This window comes from Muntiacus reevesi, chromosome 6 (genome assembly GCF_963930625.1).
Source record: "Muntiacus reevesi chromosome 6, mMunRee1.1, whole genome shotgun sequence".
In the NCBI taxonomy this organism is placed as follows: Eukaryota; Metazoa; Chordata; class Mammalia; order Artiodactyla; family Cervidae; genus Muntiacus; species Muntiacus reevesi.
The window spans coordinates 89,540,394-89,564,475 of NC_089254.1; the positions used below are offsets into that span (position 1 = coordinate 89,540,394).

The 24,082-nt window shown below is 42.0% G+C and overlaps 1 protein-coding gene across 1 annotated transcript; it reads right to left on the bottom strand.

The window, feature by feature from the left end:
- Positions 1 to 271: 271 nt before the first annotated feature.
- On the bottom strand, positions 272 to 24,082 carry TSGA13 (testis specific 13). Its single transcript, XM_065938629.1, has 7 exons — positions 24,060 to 24,082; positions 21,111 to 21,189; positions 18,495 to 18,566; positions 17,352 to 17,558; positions 4,555 to 4,694; positions 3,879 to 4,006; positions 272 to 441 (listed from the first exon to the last, which is right to left on the bottom strand). Exons 1-7 carry the CDS (start codon positions 24,080 to 24,082, stop codon positions 272 to 274), a joined length of 819 nt encoding a protein of 272 aa, XP_065794701.1.

Genomic DNA, 24,082 nt, shown 5'->3' on the forward strand with positions numbered 1-24,082 from the left:
TCACCGCTCCCCCGGGGGCGTGGCCACGCCCTCTCCTCCTTCCCAAGGGGGCGGAGGCGGGGCCAGCGATGGGTCCCACCGGAGCCGCATCTCCTCCCCTACTGCGACCGGTCGCAGCGGGGGGCTAGCCCCGGCCCGCCCTGCAAGCCACCCGGCAGCCCATGCCAGGAGCGGGCAGAATGAAATTTTATTTGGTTGGCACGCCCTAGATGGCGACTTCTGCAGGCCCCTCAGTCTTTGGAGAGAAGCGGGGGCCCTGTAGGATTTGTTTTCACTTAATGGCAGTGGCGCTTTTTATAAACCACTGCTGGGCCCTTCCATTGCGGAACTCGCTCTCTCCAGGTGCGGTTCTGGTGGGCTTCTTCTCCAGGAGTGATGAAAGGGTTAATGGTTCCCAAATCATCTGGGAAGTTGGCGAGTCGCTCCCTGACTTCTTGGAGACTGCAACAAAGCACAGGGCATCCCGAGGGAGGACACAATGTGAAAAATGAAAAGAGACCCATTTGGAGGGATGAGAAACCTGGTCTTTACTTAGAGCAAGAAGGGTAGGTTTTGGACTATTGACCACCATTCCCAGCTTTGTTTATAATTCTTCCCTTCATCAAGACACACTTTAAAACACTACCAGTTTAGGATCTTCCCTATCTAATCCTACCCCTTTCAAATGATTCCATCTGTGACCATTTTGACACTTGTGTGTTTATGTGTGTGTGTGTGTGTTAGTTGCTCAGTCGTGTCCAACTCTTTGCGGCCCCATGAACAGTAGCCCACCACGCTCCTCTGTCCACAAAATTCTCCAGGCAGGAGTCCTGGAGTGGGTTGCCATTCCCTTCTCCAGGGGGTTGACACTTACATAACTCTTACTAAGTTAAGGTACTTTCACTTGTGCATTCATATTCCTCTTAGCCCTTTCCTAAAATGTATGTTGATTTTCAGTTCTCCTGTCTGAGAGTGTAACTAAGAAGCTGTTTCTGCCTTTGGCTTCAGTTACACTTTTTCCAGATTCTCTTTCAATTTCAGCCTTTCTTGGATGCCTCTGCTGTGGGCTTGTCTTGTTCCCATCCCTCCCCTCTATTCTGAAGCATTATGCCATGTAAATATCCCTTAAATCTGTTTTCTTACTCCTACTGTTATTGCCTTAATTCAGGTCCTGTCCGTTTGTTGGACAGCCTCCTAACCAACCTTCATGGCCCCCATCAAAACAGTTTTCTATGTAACCTTTTATTTGGATGGATGGAAGGAGGGCTTGCTAGATTCTCTTTTGGTTGAAGTAGAGACACTGCTTCAACTTCACAATAGATTGTTTAGGAAAAGCACAGTAATTACCCTTTAGATACATAAGTAAATATCCATTCATTTTTCTTGAGGGAACCTGTAAAGTTACCATAATTCTAAGAAATTCTGCAGACTGAGACATTAAGTGTTCTGTTTAGAAGTGTAAATTGGGTTATTGGGTTACCTTAACAGAATCATGGCCTTGAAAAATCAGAGAAATTCTAATCCAGATTAGATTCTAGACCCTGGAGAAATTCTTTCTTCTAATATGGATTTAAGCTAAACTGCTGATACCCTGCATATGGTATTAATTGAGATTTAACTCCAAGTTTACTAAATATACTATTATGCTTGCCTTTTCTGGCTTATAAAGCTCAAACTTGCTTTCCATGTAGCATTTCCCTTGAAGGAAATAGGTGTTCCTACATATTTATTCTGGGCCTGAAAATAAAAAGGCTTAGGGGAAAGGAGCAACATTTTCCCCTCTCGTGGGTTAAAGGTATTGGGAGCCTAAGCAGAGATGGTGCACGTAAACCAAGAGACTCCCAAGAATGGATAATATGCTGGGGCCTGCTGGTAAGTGTGAAGGAACATGGAGGATGGAGGGGAGGGTTGAGGCTGAGCCTAAGAGTGGCCCTTTTTATTTATTTATTTTAAAACATTTATTTGTTTGGCTGCACTGGGTCTTAGTTGCAGCATGTGGGATCTAGTTCCCTGACCTGGGATTGAACCTGAGCCCTCTGCATTGGGAGTGTGAAATCTTAGCCACTGGACCACCAGGGAAGTCCCAGAGTGGCCCCTTTTCAAACAAGATAAGTGACTCTCTGCCATCCCTGAACTTTTGTCCACATCTGAAAAGTGTTTGGGGTTCTAGTTTTGTTTGTTTGTTCTGTTTTGGCTGTTTACTGCAGTGTGTGGGATCTAGTTCCCTGACCAGGGATCAAACCCACACCCCCTGCATTGGAAGTGCAGAGTCTTAACCACAGGACTGCCAGAGAAGTCTCTATGAAGTGTTATTTAATGCCACAGTTTGGGTTTAGCTGCATATGGGGAGTTAAGAGGGTGCTTCCCTGATGGCTTAAGTGGTAAAGAATCCGCCTGCAATGCAGGAGATGTGAGAGACATGGGTTCAATCCTAGAGTCAGGAAGATCCCCTGGAGAAGGAAATGGCAACCCACTCCAATACTCTAGCCTGGAAAATCCTATGGACAGAGGAGCCTGGTGGGCTACAGTCCATAGGGTCACAAAGAGTCAGATACAACTGAACACTCCAGCACAGGGAGTTAAGAGAGGCAGTAGGTGGATCTTGGGTGAGGTGGCACATAGATCCAGGAGGAGCAGAGGTGCTTGAAGAAGCCAGGTAAGGGATGGTAAAATATGCCCTCATGCCTCTGGAGCTGTGACTGTTGGAACTGAGGATGGTTGGCTGTCACTAGAATGGCCTTGGAGAACAGAGAAGCATACCTTTGAGAGTTTCAGAAATTGCTCAAGGAGGGAAACCCCATAGAAGAAATGAACCTTATCTTGGAGCCACAGGCTAGGGAAGTCTGGGTACTCACAGATTAAACTTCTAATACACAAATGTGAATTCAGTGCTCTGAAATTCTTCAGTGGGTCATAAACACTTGCTGGATAAAACCTAAGCCTTTATTTATACTAATAGACAAAGCCCTTAGTGACCTAGCTATCCATCTGTCCTATGTACTGAAAATGCTATTAATGGTGCTTAATATCCGACACTTAGTAAGTGCCCAATAAATGTTGCTAAATGAATGATAGTTTGTGAGGAGAATTCTTACTGCACCTTATCCGAAACCTATTCTACACTATGTCCTGCCTCAGCCCCAAGGAGAGTCATGGACCTCTGAGACTCACAGCTTATCCTTTGGCCCTTTTATAACAGTTTTCCTCAAAGTGTGATATGCACACCACTGGGTAGTTTTGGGAGATACATAAACATTTTAAATTTTAATTATTATGAATTTGATTGAATATATGCTGTGCTTTGTCCTTCAGTCATTTCCGACTGCAACCCTATGAACTCTAGCCCACCTACAGGCTCCTCTGTCCATGGTGGCAAGAATACTGGAGTGGTTTGCCATGCCCTCCTCCAGGGAATCTTCCCAACCCAGGTCTCCTGTGTTGCAGGCGGATTCTTTACTGTCTGAGCCACCAGGGAAGCCTCACTTAAACATATAAGAGGAGGAAAAAACCCATGTGTTAGTATATCAAACCCATAATGTCAATAACATAGGACATTAGGACATAGGACAATAATTAGGATGAAACCAAAAGATAATAATTTTAAAGAAAAACATTAAGTAAATTATAGGGCAAATAACACATTGACCAAAACTAATAACGTGTAAGTAGTTCGGGAAACTCTATGCTGGAACTTTCTTGAAATTTAAGGATTTAAACAAGGTCAAAAGCCTAGAACCACTCAGCCCTCTATCTGTTCTTGGCTTCCATGCTACACAGATAAACAGTCTCTGGAACCTCCAAGAGAGATGTTGATTTGCCCTCATCACTCATCCCCATAGGTTGCCATTCTGCCCACATCGCTGTCTTGTAAAGCATTGCTTTGAAAGAGAGGACCTTACCGTCATTCTTCATATCTTTTTTACAGACTGAAGCAAAGGTGAGCTGAGGGTACATTTTCTTCTGTTGCCTCAAAGTGTAGACCTTTGAATACTTCCCTTCACTCTTGAAATCCTTGTCGGTGGAAAACCTTAACAAAGAAAGTTGACTTAGTAGGTCCTAGTGTGGGGGTGGGGTAAGGGTAGGGGGTCATTGAAACCAGGCACTGCATCCTCAGATTCTAGGGAAGAAGAAAGGACAGGACAATTAGAGGGTGTTCATTGGTACAGAGTGGCAGCATTGTTCAGGGGAAGGGTTGCTTCTAGAACCTAGCGTTGCAAGCCTATGAAGGAAGTCCAGAATCTCCTCTTTCCTCTCCAAACTAGATAGAGGCTGTGCCTATAACCAGTTTCAAATTAGATTGTTCCTATATCACAATCCTTCTCTGCACTGAAGGAGATTTTTTGTTGTTGTTTCTCAAATCATAGACCTTTGACTACATCTCTTGTGAAAAATCTTAGTTTGCATTACTGTTTCTCTGTCGCTAAGGTAGAAATGTGGTTGGGGGTCACATAGGAAAACTGTCTTATTGTTATACAATTTTCCACATTCCCTATAAACAACAAGTATTTGTTAAATCGTATTGAAGAGAGATAGTGACATGAATAAGGACGAGGGAAGAAAGAGCCAGGACTTCACCTAAACCATTGTTCTCGCTTGGGTTTGGTGTCCTCCAACAGCATCAAAGGAAATACTGGTTTCAGTTCAGATCTTAACTTTTTTTTCTGAGGCATCAAGGGTAGGAAGAAGTTCTCGGTGGGCTTGTGCTGATGACTTTCCTGCAGCAACGGGAAGAAGAGTAAGTGAGGGAGTGAGCCGAGTCCCCTTGGATTAAAGGCAAAGCTAGGTTCCTGGACTAAGCTCCAGTTCCCTAAACTCATGCAACAAAACCTGCCAAAGAAGGAAGTAGGGCTACAGAAACCCAAAGAAGAGAAAGCAGTTCCCTAAGTGGGCTAACACATATTCATTTCACAGCCAGATGATTTGTCCAAATTTTGGTCAGATTCCAAAGTCATTGATTAAGCTTGCACACTAGCCCTTTGTGTAAATGGAAGAATTTCCTGGGTTTTGAGGATTCACTCTTAGTGAATTGCTTAGGAAACCAAACATTTGGTAATAAATTGGGAAATATTGTTGATCCATGGGATGCTACCCACCTTTCTTAGAGATGGCTGTCTCATTCACATCCCATTCTCTGCAGTGAAAAGGCCACAGAATGGGATGATTTGTGAGGTAATAATTTTGTCATTATTAAAGTCACAGAATCAAAGACTTTCAAAGGATCTTAAGGGCCATCAAGTCTAACCATTCATCTTATCCCCTCCATATCATTATCAAGTGGTCAATCTTCCTATCTCTAAAAACCTAACCTACTTAATTAATAGCTGATTGCTAACACCCTGTACCAGACCACCTGACCTGCCTCTTGAGAAACCTGTATGCAGGTCAGGAAGCAACAGTTAGAACTGGACATGGAACAACAGACTGGTTCCAAATAGGAAAAGGAATACGTCAAGGCTGTATATTGTCACCCTGCTTATTTAATTTATATGCAGAGTACATCATGAGAAACGCTGGGCTGGATGAAGCACAAGCTGGAATCAAGATTGCTGGGAGAAATATCAATAACCTCAGATATGCAGATGACACCACCCTTATGGCAGAGAGTGAAGAGGAACTGAAAAGCTTCTTGATGAAAGTGAAAGAGGAGAGTGAAAAAGTTTTCTTAAAGCTTAACATTCAGACTAAGATCATGGCATCTGGTCCCATCACCTCATGGGAAATAGATGGGGAGACAGTGGAAACAGTGTCAGACTTAATTTTTGGGGGCTCCAAAATCACTGCAGATTGTGATTGCAGCCATGAAATTAAAAGATGCTTACTCCTTGGAAGGAAAGTTATGACCAACTTAGATAGCATATTAAAAAGCAGAGACATTACTTTGCCAACAAAGGTCCATTTGGTCAAGGCTATGGTTTTTCCAGTGGTCATGTATGGATGTGAGAGTTGGACTGTGAAGAAAGCTGAGCGCCGAAAAATTGATGCTTTTGAACTGTGGTGTTGGAAAAGACTCTTGAGAGTCCCTTGGACTGCAAGGAGATCCAACCAGTCCATCCTGAAGGAAATAAGTCCTGGATGTTCATTGGGAGGACTGATGCTGAAGCTGAAACTCCAATACTTTGGCCACCTCATGCAAAGAGTTGACTTGTTGGAAAAGACCCTGATGCTGGGAGGGTTTGGGGGCAGGAGGAGAAGGGAACGACAGAGGATGAGATGGCTGGATGGCATCACCGACTCGATGGGTATGAGTTTGAGTAAACTCTGGGAGTGTATGATGGACAGGGAGGCCTGGCGTGCTGCGATTCATGGGGTCGCAAAGAGTCGGACACGACTGAGTGACTGAACTGAACTGAACACCCTGTAACTTCTACCCTACAGTCCAAATTTCAGCCATGAAATAGAAAGACACTTGCTAATTGGAAGAGAAGCTTCGGCAAACCTAGACAAAGTACTAAAAAGCAAAGACAACACTTTGCTGACAAAGATCCGTATAGTCAAAACTATGGTTTTTCCAATAGTCATGTACAAGTGTGAGAGTTGGACCATAAAGAAGGCTGAGCACCAAAGAATTTATCTTTGGAACTGTGGTGCTGGAGAAGACTCTTGAAAGTCTTCCCAAGAGGACAGCAAGGAGATCAAACCAGTCAGTCCTAAAGGAAAGCAACCTTGAATATTCATTGGAAGGACTGATGCTGAAACTGAAACTCCAATACTTTGGCCATCTGATGCAACGAGCTGACTCATTGGGAAAGACCCTGATGCTGGAAAAGTTGAAGGCAGGAAAGGAAGTGGGTGACAGAGGATGAGATGGTTGGATGGTATCATTAACTCAATGGACATGAGTTTGAGCAAACTCCAGGAGATAGTGAAGGATGGGGACACCTGGCATGCTGCAGTCCATGGGTCACAAAGAGTCAGACATGACTGAGTGACTGAACAACAGCAACAACTCCAAACAGAACAAATCTAGTGTCTCTTTCATAGAGTCCTTAAATAATTTAAAGAAATCCATCACATTTCCCGAGTTCCCGCTCTCTTCCAGACTCAACATTGCCAGCACTGTGAACTTTTTTCATATGACATGGCTTTGGATTGTTCCCCATTCTCCTGATTTCTCTCATTTTAACTCATTTGAGAAAGTTACAAATTAGATTCTTCCTAATGTGTGGCAATCTGAAATGGGAACAATATTCTAGGTGTAGCAACTGCAGGACATATCTCATTAAAGTCCCTATTCAAATGTCATCACTGCTTCTGAGAACCTTCTCTAGCTACACCGTCTAAAATCACACCCATCACTCTCCATCCCTTTATCCTACTTTTGGGGGCGCTTATTACATTAGACATTTTCTGTGCAATCATTGACTTGCTTATGGTCTGTCTATTCCACTGGAATTAAACTTTGACTTAGTCACTGACCGATCCCTACCACATAACATTGCCTGGCAAATAGTAAGTGCTCAATAAATGTTGTTGAATGATTAAAAGAATGACAGAATAAGTGAATAACCAAACTAATTAGTTGACCTGTACTGAACCTTTTTGCTCAGAATTTTCAAACCTCTTTTTTAAAATGCTTGCTGCTGAATTAACCATGTCTTTTTTTATATTTGTTATTACATTTATTGGTTATTTTGTTGTATTTATTTGCTATATCAATTACATTTATTGTTTAATTCTCATAAAAATCTCATAAATTCTTATAAAAATCCTGTGGTTGAACCATGTCCTTTTGATTCTCATGCTCTTGAAACTATTTCATTTTGAGGAACTGGATTCATTGACATTACCTCCATTAATAGGGGTATTCATTGAAGTTACCTCCATGTATGCCTAGGACCTGTCATAGCCAATAATCTGACCATGAAAGAGCAGAAACCTTAGCAGGGCTAGATTTTAGAGCAGAAAAACAAGAATAAAACCATTATTTGGAATCCAAAGCAGCCCGAGGTAAGGACACCACCTGCACGAGCTTGTCTGTCTTATCTCATATCATTGAGCATCATGCCATTAACATGTTTGCTACTTTCTTCCTGCCTCCTTCTCGCTCTAGCATTCATTCCTTATTTTGCCCTGAATATATATATATATTTTTTTTAACCTACAACTTTTGCTTCAATCTGCCCCTACCTACCTGCTACCTTCTTACTCATGGTTTGACTTTTTTCTGTCCTTCCTCTCCATGCCCTTTCAGTTTTTATTCCCATGTGCACATGTGTGCTAAGTCACTTCAGTCGTATCTGACTCTGTGACCCTATGGACTGTAGCCCACCAGGCTCTTCTATACATGGGATTCTCCAGGCAAGAATACTGGAGTGGGTTACCATGCCCTCCTCCAATCTCAATGCTCTCCTCTTCCTTACACACTCTCAATCTTTTCCTTTCCCAATTCAGATGCCTGGAAGCAAGAATCTGATTAGCTCAAGGATTTTGGTTGTTGGTAGGTTGCGAAACTAAGCAGAACCCTGTGGGGCTCCTGGGCACAGAAATCTTTCTGTCGCCTATTTCTCATTTGTAGGACTCCAGCCTCCATGACCTTCCCTGATTAGCAAACAGTTGCTATTCAAGGGAAGAGTAGTCAAGAAACCACCTGAAGCAAGATTAAAGGAACCAGAGAAGTTCATCAAGACCACCTGAGACAAGATTAAAAGCATTCAGGACCTGCATACAGCCTAATTTTATCAGCAACACCACTCATGAACTATTACTGTAAAACTCATCAAATCCTCCTAGATTGGGACACACAGTTTCTCAGTGTAGGAGCCCACTGTGTCCCCCTTTGCCTGGCAAGGCAATGTCAATCATTAATTGTCACTTACCAATTGCATTGCCAATGACTGAACAACAGGGCATTTGCCATCTCCCTCTGCAGAGACTGAACACTGTGCCACAGCAGCTGTTGACTTTCAACACCCCCCGAGGGAATTCAGTTTGGAATGAGGCACTCTGTGCTCCAGGGAATCTGGTGGAACAGGTCTTTAGATACTTGGGTGTTTTTCAGTCAGTTTAGTCACTCACTTGCATCTGACTCTGTGTGACCCGATAGACTGCAGCATGCCAGGCTTCCCTGTCCATCGCCAACTCCCAGACTCTCAAACTCATGTCCATCGAGTCAGTGATGCCTCTAACCATCTCATCCTCTGTCCTCCCCTTCCCCTCCTGCCTTCAATCTTTCCCAGCATCAGGGCCTTTTCTAATCAGTCAGTTCTTTGCGTCAGGTGGCCAAAGTATTGGAGTTTCAGCTTCAGCATCAGTCCAGCCAATCAATATTCAGGACTGATTTCCTTTAGGATGGACTGGTTGGATCTCCTTGCAGTCCAAGGGACTCTCAAGAGTCTTCTCCAACCCCACAGTTCAAAAGCACCAATTGTTTGGCACTCGGCTTTCATTATAGTCCAACTCTCACATCCATACACGACTACTGGAAAAATCATAGCCTTAACTAGATGGACCTTTGTTGGCGAAGTAATGTCTCTGTTTTTTTAATATGGTGTCTAGGTTGGTCATAACTTTTCTTCCAAGTAGCAAGCATCTTTTAGTTTCATGGCTGCAGTCACCATCTGCAGTGATTTTGGAGCCCCCAAAAGTAAAGTCTGTCACTCTTTCCACTGTTTTCCCATCTATTTGCCATTAAGCGATGGGACCAGATGCCATGATATTACTTTTTTGAATATTGAGTTTTAGCCAGCTTTTCACTCTCTCTCTCTCATTTTAACCAAGAGGATCTTTAGAACCTCTTCACTTTCTACCATAAGGGTGGTGTTATCTGCATATCTGAGTTTATTGGTATTTCTCCTGGCAATCTTGATTCCAGCTTGGGATTCATCCAGCCCAGTATTTTGCATGATGTATTCTGCATGTAAGTTAAATAAGCAGGATGACAATATACAGCCTTGATGTATTTCTTTCCCAATTTGGAATCAGTCCATTGTTCCATGTCTAGTTCTAACTGTTGCTTCTTAACCTGCATACAGATTTCTCAGAAGGAAAGTAAGGTAGTCTGGTATTCCCATCACTTAAAGAATTTCCCACAGTTTGTTGTGATCCACACAGTCAAAGGCTCTGGCATGGTCAATATAGCAAAAGTAGTTGTTTTTCTGGAATTCTCTTGCTTTCTCTATGATCCAACAGATGTTGGCAATTTGATCTCTGATTCCTCTGCCTTTACTAAATCCAGCTTAAACATCTGCAAGTTCATAGTTCACATACTGTTGAAGCCTAGTTTGGAGAATTTTGAGCATTACTTTGCTAGGGTGTGAGATGAGTGCAATTGTACGGTAGTTTAAACATTCTTTGACATTGTCTTTCTTGGATTGGAATTGAAACTGACCTTTTTTCCAGTCCTGTGCCACTGCTGAGGTTTCCAAATTTGCTGACATATTGAGTGCAGCACTTTCACAGCATCATCTTTTAGGATTTGAAATAGCTCAACTGGAATTCCATCACCTCTGCTAGCTTTGTTCATAGTCATGCTTTCTAGGGCCCACTTAACTTCGCATTCCAGAATGTCTGACTCTAGGTGAGTGATCACACCATCATGATTATCTGGGTCATGAAGATCCTTTTTGTATAGTTCTCCTGTGTATTCTTGCCACCTCTTCTTAATATCTTCTGTTTCTGTTAGGTCCATACCATTTCTGTCCTTTATTGTTCCCATCTTTGCATGAAATGTTCCCTTGGTAGCTCTAATTTTCTTGAAGAGATCTCTAGTCTTTCCCAATCTATTGTTTTCCCCTATTTCTTTGCACTGATCACTGAGGAAGACTTTCTTATCTCTCCTTGCTATTCTTTGGAACTCTGCATTCAAATGGGTATATCTTTCCTTTTCTCCTTTGCCTTTCACTTCTCTTCCTTTCTCAGCTATTTGTAAGGTCTCCTCAGACAACCATTTTGCCTTTTTGCATTTCTTTTTTGGGGGGATGGTTTTGATCACCACCCCCTCTACAATGTCACAGACCTCCATCCATAGTTCCTCACGCACTCTATCAGATCTAATAATCCCTTGAATCTATTTGTCACTTCTACTGTATAATCCTAATGGATGTGATTTAGGTTGTACCTCAAAGGTCTAGTGGTTTTCCTTACTTTCTTCAATTTAGTCTGAATTTTGCAATAAGGATTTCATGATGTGAGCCACAGTCAGCTCCTGGTCTTGTTTTTGCTGACTGTATAAAGCTTCTCCATCTTTGGCTGCAAAGAATATAATCAACGTGATTTCATTATTGACCATCTGGTGATGTCCACGTGTAGAGTCTTCTCTTGTGTTGTTGGAAGAGGGTGTTGCTATGACCAGTGTATTCTCTTGGCAAAACTGTGTTAGCCTTTGCCCTGCTTCATTTTGTACTCCAAGGTCAAACTTGCCTGTTACTCTAGGTATCTGTTTACTTCCTACTTTTGCATTCCAGTCCCCTATGATGAAAACGACATCTTTTTTTGGTGTTAGTTCTAGAAGGCCTGGTAGGTCATCATAGAACTGTTCAACTTCAGCTTCTTTGGCACTAGTAGTTGGGGCACAGACTTGGATTACTGTGATATTGAATGGTTTGCCTTGGAAATGAACAGAAATCAATCCATTGTTTGTGAGACTGCATCCAAGTATTGCATTTAGGACCCTTTTTTTGACTATGAAGGCTACTTCATTTCTTCTACCTACAGTAGTAGATATAATGGTCATCTGAATTAAATTCACCCATTCCAGTCCATTTTAGTTCACTGATTCCTAGAATGTTCACTCTTGCCATCTCCTGTTTGACCACTTCCAATTTACCTTGATTCATGGACCTAACACTCCAGGTTCCTAGGCAATGTTGTTCTTTATACATCGGACTTTACTTCCTTCACCAGTCACATCCACAGCTGGGCATTGTTTTCGCTTTGCCTTTGTCTCTTTCTTCTTTCTGGAGTTATTCTTCCACTCTTCTCCAGTAGCATATTGGGCACCTACAGAACTGGGGAGCTCATCTTTCAGTGTCATTTCTTTTTTGCCTTTTCATATTGTTCATGAGGTTTTCAAGGTAAGAATACTGAAGTGGCTTGCCATTACCTTCTCCAGTGGGCCACATTTTGTCAGAACTCTCCACCATGACCTGTCCATCTTGGGTTGTCCTACATGGCATGGCTCATATTTGCATTGAGTTAGACAAGGCTGTGGGTGTTTTTAGGAACAGAATTTATGATCTCAATCCTTGTATCTCCTCATATCTAGAGAAGTACTAAATCCCTTCATGGTGACATCAACTCTTCATAACTAGCAGAAAACCTTTTGTAAAGTGAGTGCCTGATTGCACTGAACTCCCTCTTCACCAAAATCTTATATATATTGATCTTGCCCCGCTCCCTCTTTGGAGCAGTCTCTCAGAGCTATCTGAGATGCTGCCTCCCAGGCTGCAGTCCTCATTTTGCCCCAAATAAACCTTAACTCACAACTCTTAAGTTGTACATCTTATTTAGTCAAGAGCAATAAGTCTATTATTTTCTATTTCACCCAAAATTCTGTCTCTGAGATTTGCTTCGGTACCAGTGTACTAATGCCAGGCTTTTGGCCTCAGTTGGTTTTGGTTTGGTTTCAGTTTTTGTTTGGTGGTTTGGTTTAACAGCACCAATCTATAGCACAGGTCACTAAGCAGCCTATGAAATTGACTTCTCTGGGTCTAGTGTCCTCCTCTGGCTCTAGGTAGGAATAGAAAACTGAGTCTAGTTACTCAGAATATGGCCTTTCTTCACAAACTGTGGTAGGGCCATGTTACTTAGAAAGGCTGTGAGTATAACAACCACTGTGATAGACATGTCTGGTCCATTCTTCAACTTGATTGCTAACACCCACACTCTTCTTATACACATGTCTGGATGTAGCAAAAGAATGCTTCCTTTGTGTATAGTCTTAGGCTCACAAAAGATTGCCACATTTGTCTAGTAAGAAAAGGAGGGATGCAGCATGAATATTCAAGAGGCATTCTAGATACTGGGCATTTCCTTCTTCTTGGACTTGTTCCAAATCACCCCATAAAATTACCATGCTCCCAGTCTTCGACAATCAAAGCCTTACTACTGTCTATTAATACAATTTGGCTGGTACTGTAATTTACTCATGAATAGGATCAGGTCCCCCATGTGACCTGCAAGGCTCACAAAGTGGCAGCTGTTGGAAGGAAGCTCTTCTTGCACCAAGGTTACATGATAGTCTTGTATTTCTTTCTCTACCTTGAGCAAGGCAACCCTGGCCTGGCATTTTTTCCTCTCAGTGTATATTACCCACTACCAGGAGAGCAATCACTGAGCTTATGCTCAAATGGCACAAATTCTGAGACCCAAGAAATCATAGGCAATGAATCAATTAACTCCTCTGTCAGCATATACTGTTGGATGTTAGCATTTTATCCTCCATTTGGAAAGGAATCTTTCACTGTCATCCATCTAGCAATGGAGGAAATACTAACTCTAAATTAACCACATGTTATTATAATGGTCTATCTTGGGTAATTCCACTCCCAGCATCATATTTATGTTATAATTAGATTTTTTGTTAACACTTTCACTTATTTAATTTCTTCTAGTCATATTAGCGGAGAAGGCAATGACACCCCACTCCAGTACTCTTGCCTGGAAAATCCCATGGATGGAGGAGCCTGGTAGGCTGCGGTCCATGGGGTCGCTAAGAGTCGGACACTGAGCGACTTCACTTTCACTTTTCACTTTCATGCATTGAAGAAGTAAATGGCAACCCACTCCAGTGTTCTTGCCTGGAGAATCCCAGAGACAGGGGAGCCTGGTGGGCTGCCGTCTATGGGGCTGCACAGAGTCGGACATGACTGAAGTGACTTAGCAGCAGCAGCAGCAGTTTTATTAGGTCTACTCTTATGGCTGTCAAGATCTTTTTTTACAAGAAAGACACACACACACACACACACACACACACATATTTGTGACCACACCACAAGGCTTATGGGATCTTGGTTCTCTGACTAGAGACTGAACTAGGGCCCCTAGCAATGAAACCCCAGAGTCTTAACCACTGGATTGCCAGGGAGTTAAAGATCTTTTTTAGATCATGATTCCTAAATATATCTTGAATTGGTTTTCTTCATTTTCTCTGTTATTGATTTAGTTCTGTCAACTGCAAATTGGCACTGGCCTGTCAAGTGCAAATTGGTGCTTGCCAAGAGCATGTGCCAGTGGCTGAACAACAACAGGGGCATTTACATCTGCCTCTGCAGAGACTGAATCCTGTGCTACTGCAGCTTCCGATTTTCAACACTCTGAAGAGAAATCAGGGTGGAGAGCCACTGTGTGCTCCAGGGAAACTGGTGGAACAGGTCTTTAGATAGATAATTTCAGGAACCGATTTAATGATTCCAGTCCTTCAGTTCAGTTCAGTTCAGTCTATCAATCATGTCCCTGACTCTTTGCAACCCCATGGACTGCAGCATGCCAGGCTTCCCTGTCCATCACCAACTCCTGGAGCTTGTTCAAGCTCATGTTCATTGAGTTGGTGATGCCATCCAACCATCTCATCCTCTGTCGCCCCCTTCTCCTCCCTTCAATCTTCCCCGGCATCAGGGTCTTTTCTAATGAATCAGTTCTTCAATCCATACATGAGTACTGGAAAAACCAAAGCTTTGACTATACATCCCAATCCTTGCCTCTCCTCATATCTAGAAAAGAACTAAATCCCTTCATGGTGACATTAGCCCCTCGTGACTAGCAGAAAACCTTTTGTAAAATAAGTGTTTGATTGCACTGAATTCCCCTTTCACCAAAATCTTATATATTGACCTTCCTCCACAACCTCTTTGGACAGTCTCTCAGAGCTATCTGAGGTGCTGTCTCCTGGGCTGCAGTCCTGATTTTGTCCCAAATAAAACTTAACTCACAACTCTCATGCTGTTTATCTTTTTTAGCTGACAATTAAATTCTTCAGCATGTCTCACCTTGACAATTGTAGCAACAAAATAGTTGTTGTTCAGTCATGTCTGACTCTTTGCAGTCCCATGGACTGCAGCCCACCAGGCTTCCTGTCCTTCACCATCTCCTGGAGCTTGCTCAAATTCATGTCCATCGAGTGGTGATGTCATCCAACATCTTGTTCTCTGTCCTCCTCTTCTTCTCCTGCCTTCGATCTTTCCCAGCATCAGGGTATTTTCTAATGAGTCGGCTCTTCGATCAGGTGGCCAAATATTGGAGCTTCAGCTTCAGCATCAGTCCTTCCAATGAATATTCAGAGTTGATTTCCTTTAGGATTGACTGGTTTGATCTCCATGCTGTCCGATGGACTCTCAAGAGTCTTCTCCAGAACCACAGTTCAAAAGCTTCAATTATTTGGTTCTCAGCCTTTTTTATGGTCCATCTCTCACATCTGTACATGACTACTGGAAAGACCATAGCTTTGACTGGACGGATCTTTGTTGGCAAAGTAATGTCTCTGCTTTTTTAATATACTGTCTAGGTTTGTCATAGCTTTTCTTCCAAGGAGCAAGTGTCTTTTAATTTCATGGCTGCAGTCACCATCTGCAGTGATTTTGGAGCCCAAGAAAGTAAAGTCTGTCACTCTTTCCATTGTTTCCCCATCTACTTGCCATGAAATGATGAGACCAGATACCATGATCTTAGTTTTTGAATGTTGAGTGATAGTTAATCTTTGTGATTTTTATCTCCTCTGCAACTATTATACTTTTCTCTCAACTTCCATAAAAGTTCTTTCTAAACTGCAGATTTGGTTATACTTTTTAACTCCTGCCATTTACTCTCTTATTGTTGCTGTTCAGTTGATAAGTCATGTCTGACTTTTTGTGACCCCATGGACTGCAGCATGCCAGGCTTCTCTGTCCTCCACCATCTCCTGGAGTTTGCTCAGAGTCATGTCCGTTGAGTCCATCATGCTATCTAACCATCTCATCCTCTGCCGCCGTCTTCTCCTTTGCCTTCAATCTTTCCCAGCATCCAGGTATTTTCCAATGAGTCGGCTCTTTGGCTGTTCACATAAGGTGGCCAAAGTATTGGAGCTTCAGCCTTAGCATCATCGGTCCTTCCAGTAAATATTCAGGGTTGATTTCCTTTAGGATTGACTGGTTTGATCTCCTTGCAGTTCAAGGGACTCTCAAGAGACTTCTCCAGTACCACCATTTACTCTCTTACATTCCCCTAACTGCACCTCACTTTCTCATGAATCTATGCCTCTGCTTTTCCCATTGATTAGAATATCTTCTTTTATTTTTGGTTAGGGTTTACCTCCTTTGCCAAACCTCCCTGATTATTTCCTTTCCTCCAACAAAGATACTGTTCTCTACTGTATATTAGTATATCTTATATATTCTTTTATTACTCACATATTCTAGTATATCATATTAATAATTACTTTGTTTCTCATTTATTGATCTGTCTCTCCTGTTAGACTCCAAATTCCTTTAAGATAGAAACTCTCCTGTAATTACCTTTATATTTTAGTTCTTAGCTTAGCATGTATCTAGCATTAGTCCTGGGCTTGCTTGGTGGCTCAGTGGTAAAGAATCCACCTGCCAATGCAGGAGATGTTGGTTCAATACCTGGGTCAGGAAGATTCCCTGAAGAAGAAAATGGCAACCTATTCCAGTGTTCTTGCCTGGGAAATCCCATGGACAGAGGCACCTGGCGGGCTACAGTCCTTGTGGTCGCAAAAGAGTCAGACACGACTAAACAACAACCACAGTTTATAACAGAGCCCCAAATATCTGGCTGCTGGGATAGTAAATTTTCTGTTCCTCTTCCCTCTTGATACCCAAGAGCTATGGGTGGAGAGCATAACTCTTCCCGTTTAGATATTCGTTTCTTTTCCTTACTTGTCATTTCCAGATTTATCTGTTGCTACTTTATACTCAAAGAATCCGCCTGCAATGTGGGAGACCTGGATTCAGTCCCTGGGTTGGGAAAATTCCCTGGAGGAGGGCATGGCAACCCATTCCAGTATTCTTGCGTGGAGAATCCCATGGATAGAGGAGCCTGGTGGGCTACAGTCCATGGGGTCACAGAGAGTCAGACATAATTGAGCAACTAACCACAGCACTCAATTAGAAAGCCACTAACCACTCAATTAGAAAGCCAGTGGCTAGTTTACCCTTTGTTAATTACAAATATCTTTGATCAAGGAAGAACAATTTTTTTTACTAAGACCTTTTCGCTGTGCAATGAATGAAGTTTCATGACCCAAGTTTGTACAACTCTGATTCTGAGTATTTCCCAGGCCCTCAGATTCTGTTTGGTGAAGCATGTGGCAAAGAATAAGAAGAAAGTAGTTGGTCCTGAGTACCATCTTCCATGTTAAGCTAGCTCCCTTCTTCAAGCTAACTGCTAGTTCCTCAGGATCCTTATTCATGATGCCAGGAAACTTCCCCAGGTGTTCTTACCTTGAGCAGTAACTCATTGGAAAAGTATTTTGGTGTGATGTCCTTTCCTTGATGATCTATCGGGCAGGGAAGTGGGTTGTTGGTCAGAATCAGTAAGGTCTTATCCTGATCATACTCTATTACTTTTAACATGAAGCTTTGAATTTTCCTGTTTCGAGCCAGGAATTTCTGCAGTGCAGTGGGCTTCAAAGGCTCATAGTACTGGGCCTGAGCAGACAGAAAGTTTTCCAGAGAGACAAAGGGATTATTAGATCAAGGGCAGATTAACTGATTGGTTAGCTAATCTTTTGCCTCTATGGGGTAGGGACAGAGAAGCTGGACAGGGCCTGGCTAAATCTGCTCAAAAACTTGTTTTACAGAAAATGTCTGAAGCTTTCAGTCCGTTTCTCCTCTCAGAACATTTCCCTGCAAATCCACCAAGGGGCTGGGGAAATGAGATGGGAAAGTTTCCACATAAAAAGGAACAGAGAGGGCTTAATGCTTGTGAAAAAGTGTAACATTGTGTCCAACACAATAGGGCCAAACAGAAGTTTCTATGTTAAACCTAAATGGCCTTCTCTACAAGGCTGTGGCAGAGTGGACCATGAGGTACCAAATCTCTGAGCCCAGGGAGCCCTGAGGAGGCCAACACAGCTCTCATCTACCTCTTCCCACCCACTAACGTATCTCCAGGCACAACCACATTAAAAGGCAGAATAAGCACAATGTCAAAAAGGAAAAACAGAAAAAAAAAAAAAAAAAAGGAAAAACAGTCACAAAAAGAGCCGGTCAACTTTAGATGTGCTGGGGGAAGGGGGAGGCCCACTAAATTTGCTTTTCCATCAGTAGGGGGATGGCAGGGGACTAGAGAAGGAGGAAGGGAGAGGGAGAAAACAGAATGCTTCCTAAAGAGACATATGTTTTCTCAACATAAGAAAAAAAAAGTCAGCTGCAGGGCCTACTTTCTTCCCAGCCCCACCCTCCCCCCTCGCCACTGTTCCCATCAGCGCCCTGAGACAGCTCTGCTTCCCGGTCCCAAAAGGATGCACAGTCACAGTAGCTGGTGGCACTTGGGGGCACTTGGGTTATTCTCTGCACTGGGCCTCGGCACCGCAGCTGAAACTCGCTCTTGGAGACCGTGGGGGAATGCTTTTTATCACCTACCAAATTTGGATGGACTGTGTAATGGTGCAGATTCTTTAGAACAAATTTTGATTGCCCGACTGCATCAATAACCTAGAGAAAATAAACAAAATATTAGTGTTTCAAGTTGCGCCTATCCTAAACAATATTCCATTCCTTACTCCACCTTAGTCCAGCTAAAATCTTGTCTCTAATTCAAATTAAGTGAGAAGAACTTCATGTTCTGCACCCTGGGTTGCTGGAATGAGAGCGATAACATGCAGAGCTAAGTTCTAAGGCGTCCTGACAGAGCAGCTTGTATATGGAAATGTGGACCAGCTGTGTGAAATGTTAGGGGTCATTAGGAGGTGAAGCAGTGAAATAGACAAGGACGGCATCAAAGTTTAGACAAATCACCCCAAGGGTTTACACCTCTTTCCTCTGCCTTTCCCATTTCTGTAGGAAGGAAAGCAGATAAAAAGAAGGGGAAGGAAAAAAATGAAGGACAATCTTTAAGGAGAAAAGCAAGTTACAGAAGGACAATAACTTAAGGGCTGTGAGTGGAAGAAAGTCCTGGGGATAACTGCTTGCTGGGCTGGGGAGTGGCACCCAGGAAGAGAGAAATAGCGGTGCACTCTGCATTTTTTAAAAAATAACTTTGCAATTTATGATTCTTCCAGAAATGTAGTAAAGAATAATTGAATTTTGGTAACCCTTCTGTCTGAGAAGTGTGGAAGTGTTAGTTGTTCAGTTGTGTCTGACTGTTTGCAATCTCATGGACTGCAGCCTGCTAGGCTCCTCTGGCCTTGAAATTCTCCAGGCAAGAATACTGGAGTGGGAAGTCATTCCCTTCTCCAGGGGATCTTCCCGACCCAGGGACCAAATCCAACGTGTACCACATTGCAGGCAGATTCTTTACCGTCTGAGCCACCAGGGAAGCCCCAACCCTTCTGCCTGCCATTTTGCATTTATCTGCCAGTGGTGGTGCTGGTGGATTGTTTGAGTGTCATGCCTGGTGGTAGAGTTGCTGGGCCTGTTCCACCTCCTGCTGACTCCAGGGTTGTTGTCTGGCCCTAGATAATCTAAGAATGAGTCAAAGGCATGAGAACACAAGGAGATAAAAAAAACTCTGAGTTACCTCCTTCGGGCTTGGTCTGATGAGAAATTAGATAAAGAGCACAATCCTGTGTGTGGATCAGCATTTCTAAAGATTGCCTGTTCTCAAGAAGGTGATGGGTAAGATGAGACTCAGAAGAAAGGGAACTGCACAGGCAAATAGAGTAAGAAGGTGAATGAAAAAGAGGGAAATAGTAAGGAGCAACAGAACTGTGTGGTGAGGGGAGGTGTTATGCTCCAAGAGGAAAACGCCAGGAGTTGGCAATTTTCAGGGGTTGGAGGAGGACTAGGAGAAGGACTAGCAGAGCCATGCCATGCATTCCTTTAGGGATGGTGGGAAGCAATAGGGGACAAATCCAAAGATGTACTTATTTAATTTATAAATAAGTACATCTTTGGATTTGGTATATATTACTTATTGTAAAACTGGAGTCCCTGGGTTCAAAACAAAAATACATTCGAAAATCCTGCTTCACAGATGTGATATATAATATATAACATTTAGAATCATAAACATCTTGGAAAAATTTTGGGGGGAGAAGATGCAAAGTCTTCTTTTACAGTATATTTAAAAATTAATTTGGGGGGTGAAAGCCTCTGGGAATTTTTCTGACATATTACATCTTTTTCCAAATTAGTCTCCAGCAGTTAACTAAGATCCCCTGGAGTAGGAAATGGTACCCCTCTCCAGTATTCTTGCCTGGAAAATTCCATGGGCAGAGGAGCCTGGCAGGCTGCAGTCCTTGGGACCACAGAGTCCGTCACGACTGAGCGACTAAGTGCACACACACATGTAAAAATGTCTAACTTGAGGTATGTTTTTAGTTTTATGTCGAATTGCACTATCTCTGGCTGATGAAATAAAAGTTGACCCAGAAAATTAACTTGAATATGATTAGAATATGTTTTTAGCTTTATGTTGAATTGTACTATTTCTGGCTGATGAAATAAAAGTTGACTCAGAAAATTTACTTGAATATGATAAACCTAGGGAAGTAACCAAGCTACCCAATGGAGTTTTGTTTTAAGAAGTGATCACAATATCTAGTTTAAGTCAGGATTTAATGCTCACTCATGTCCTACAATAGATTTCTGGTCCCTGGGTTTTGAGCCATGATTCTTTGTTGATATGTCCCTGTCTCTTCCCTTTTCTTTCCCCACTTCCCTGGTGGCTCAGATGGTAAAGCATCTGCCTAAAATGCGGGAGACCCGGTTTGATCCCTGGGTCAGGAAGATCCTCTAGAGAAGGAAATGGCAACCCACTCCAGTATTCTTGCCTGGAAAAATCCCATGGACAGGGGAGCCTGGTGGCCTACAGTCCATGGGGTTGCAAAGAGTTGGACACGACTGAGCGACTTCATTTTCTTTCTTCCCTTTTCTATGTCTCTGTTTCTCTTTCATTAAATTAGATAAACTAACCTGCTTTCTATATAAATCTTGACTACTTTTTGCTTTTCAACAGGAAGTTTGAGAGACCCTACTTATACTCTAAGCAACTCCAAAGAAAGATTAGAAATGAACATTGCTAATGTTCTTTCTTACCTCATCACTATCAAAAAATATTTCTTTCTCAAATGTAACTGGGCTAGTTCTGGAAGTCCTTGGTTTGCCATGTTGAGACCTAAAAAAGAGGCAGAATACCAATTATATTTTCTTACTCAAAGGTGTGGTCTTCTGCACGTTCTTGACCTCCCTCAATGAAGTTTGGGTACGTAACTTAAAGGAGCCAATTTAGGTGATCATTAATTGCATATGTTTGAATGTAGGAGGAGAAGGGGATGACAGAGGGTGAGATGGTTGGATGGCATCACCGACTCAATGGACATGAGTTTGTGTAATCTCTGGGAGTTGGTGATGGACAGGGAGGCCTGGAGTGCTGCAGTCCATGAGGTCACAAAGAGTCAGACACAACTGAGCAACTGAACTGATCTGAATTGCATATGGATGGGTAGCAAAGAAAAGGATTCATTATTCAGCCTGCACGCTAGGGGAAAACCAAACTTCATTTTGAAGAGTTTAGCAAGCGGGATCTCTTAGAGACACGATGACAATTGATACGTTGATTACTCCTAAAGTAGCAGTTTTAAGAAAAGAAAATTAAAACCGCAATAGGCTATCACCCCACATCTGTCAGAATGGTTATAATCAAAAAGAACACAAATAACAATTATTGAAGAGGATGTGGAAAAAAGGAAGCCATCATATATTGTTTGTGGGGATGTAAATTGGTACAGCCACTGTGGAAAACAGTATGATGTTTCCTTAAAAAAAAAAACAAAAACTAAAAATGGAACTACCATGAGACCCAGCCATTCTACTCCTGGGTGTATATATATATATATATATATATATATATATATGTATGTATGTATGTATATATATATATCTGAAAATACTAATTCAAAAAAATACGTGTACCTCAATATTTATAGCAGTAATATTTACAATCGCCAAGATATGGAAACAACCTTAAATTGAATAGATAAAGAAGATATGGTATGGCACTTCCCTGGTGGCTCAGTGGTAAAGAATCTGCCTGCCAAAGAAGGAGAGACAGGTTTGATCCCTGATCTGGAAAGATCCCACATGCTGCAGAGCAAAAGCAACAAAACCCATGCACCACAACTATTGAGGCTGTGCTCTAGAGCCCGGAACTGCAACTCCTGAGCCCAAGTGCCCTTGAGCCTGAGCTCTGCAAGAGAACCCATTGCAATGAGAAATCCACGCATGGCCCTTAAAGAGTAGCTTCCACTCCTCAACTAAAGAGAAACCTCCAGAGCAACAAAGACCTATCACACCCCAAAAAATAAATAGGAGATAAAGATTGCATAAAAAAAGAAAATGTGGTATGTATATAAAATGGACTACTGCTCAGCCATAAAAAGAATGATACTTTGCCATTTTCAACAGCATGAATGGACTGGGAGGGTATTATGCTAAAGTGAAGTAAGTCAGACAGAGAAAGACAAATATTATATGATATCACTTCTATATGGAATCTAAAAAAAAATAAACTCTGACTGTAACAGAAGAGAAGCATACTTACAGATATGGTGAGCAAACTAATGATCACCAGTGGGGAGTGAGGAGGGGGAGGGGCAAGACAGGAGTAGGAGATTAAGAGGTACAAACTGCTATGTGGAAGACAAATAAGACACAGGGATATATTCTACAACACAGGGAATATAGCCAATATTTTATAATAACTTTAAATGGATTATAACATTTGAAAATCATGAATTACCATGTTGTACACCTGAAACATATATGATATTGTACATTAACTATACCTCAATTAAAAAAAATAGAGATTTTAGACCACTCAAGGAACTGGTCTAGCTGACTGTTTAAGCAAATGCTTTTGTGCAACTGAACCATGATAATATTCTTAAATTATAAATAATGTTTTATAGACCTACCTGCCTACTCTTCTCTGCACGGAAACAATTCTGCCTTTGCCAATAATTAGCCAATAATTCCACAAGAAGGGATATAGTTAGTGGAACGTCACAACTAAATTTCCAATTCTTAATGACTGCTTGGATTACTGGTTCCCTCAGGTACCTAAGCATAGCTAAGTTTCCCTACCTAGAATTAAGATAATAAAAATAATCATCAGTTACAAATATTCTGGCAATCTATGCTTTCACTTACTTTCCCATCTCCCCTCCCTCAGATACCAGTTCCCTCTGGGGAAAGGGGGGGGGGGGGGGCGGTGCAAAAGTTGCAATATTTAGTAACAAAGTATTTTGATTCCTTGACTAATTCTTAGGAAGCCCATTTACTGTTCAAACATAGTGAAAGATGCACATCAATAAGATTGGGTTAATGATGAAAATAAATAACCTGCTTTCTCTTTGGAGTTTAAATTAGCTTAAGTTAAGCTTATGGCTAATTCACACTGTTATACAGCAAAACCAATACAATATTGTAAGGCAATTATTCTCCAATTAAAAATAAAGATAGAAAAACAAAATCCCCACTATATTATCAGCTTTATTGTAGCACTTTTCAAAATGATTCTTTGGTATCTAAAAGGCAGCAGAGGATCCCAGATGCTCCTAGAGTTCAAGGCCAATTTAAGGCATAGATCAACCTGAAAATGCTTCAACCCAGCAGTGTCCATCTTTGACAGCCTGGCGCTTTCCTTTTGGTAAAGCTACTCTAGTTGATGCATGAAACATGGCCCAAGATCTGATTATTGATCCGAGAACTGTCAATTAAAATGCTGTATTAAAAAAAAATTTTTTTTTCTATTTTTTGACCATGCCACATAGCAGGCAGGATCTTAGTTCCCTGATTAGGGATAAAACTCGTGCTCCCTGCAGTGGAAGCACAGAGTTTTAACCACTGGATCACCAAAGAGATCTCTAAATCATTGTTAATTGAGTATCTACTCTGTGACTAGTACTGTTCAAAGAGATATGGGCTACAAAATAAGTCTGTATAAGAAGGTAGTTATAACTTAGTTGGGCAAACAAGACTACACACTTGGTCTGTCTCTTTTGGCCCAT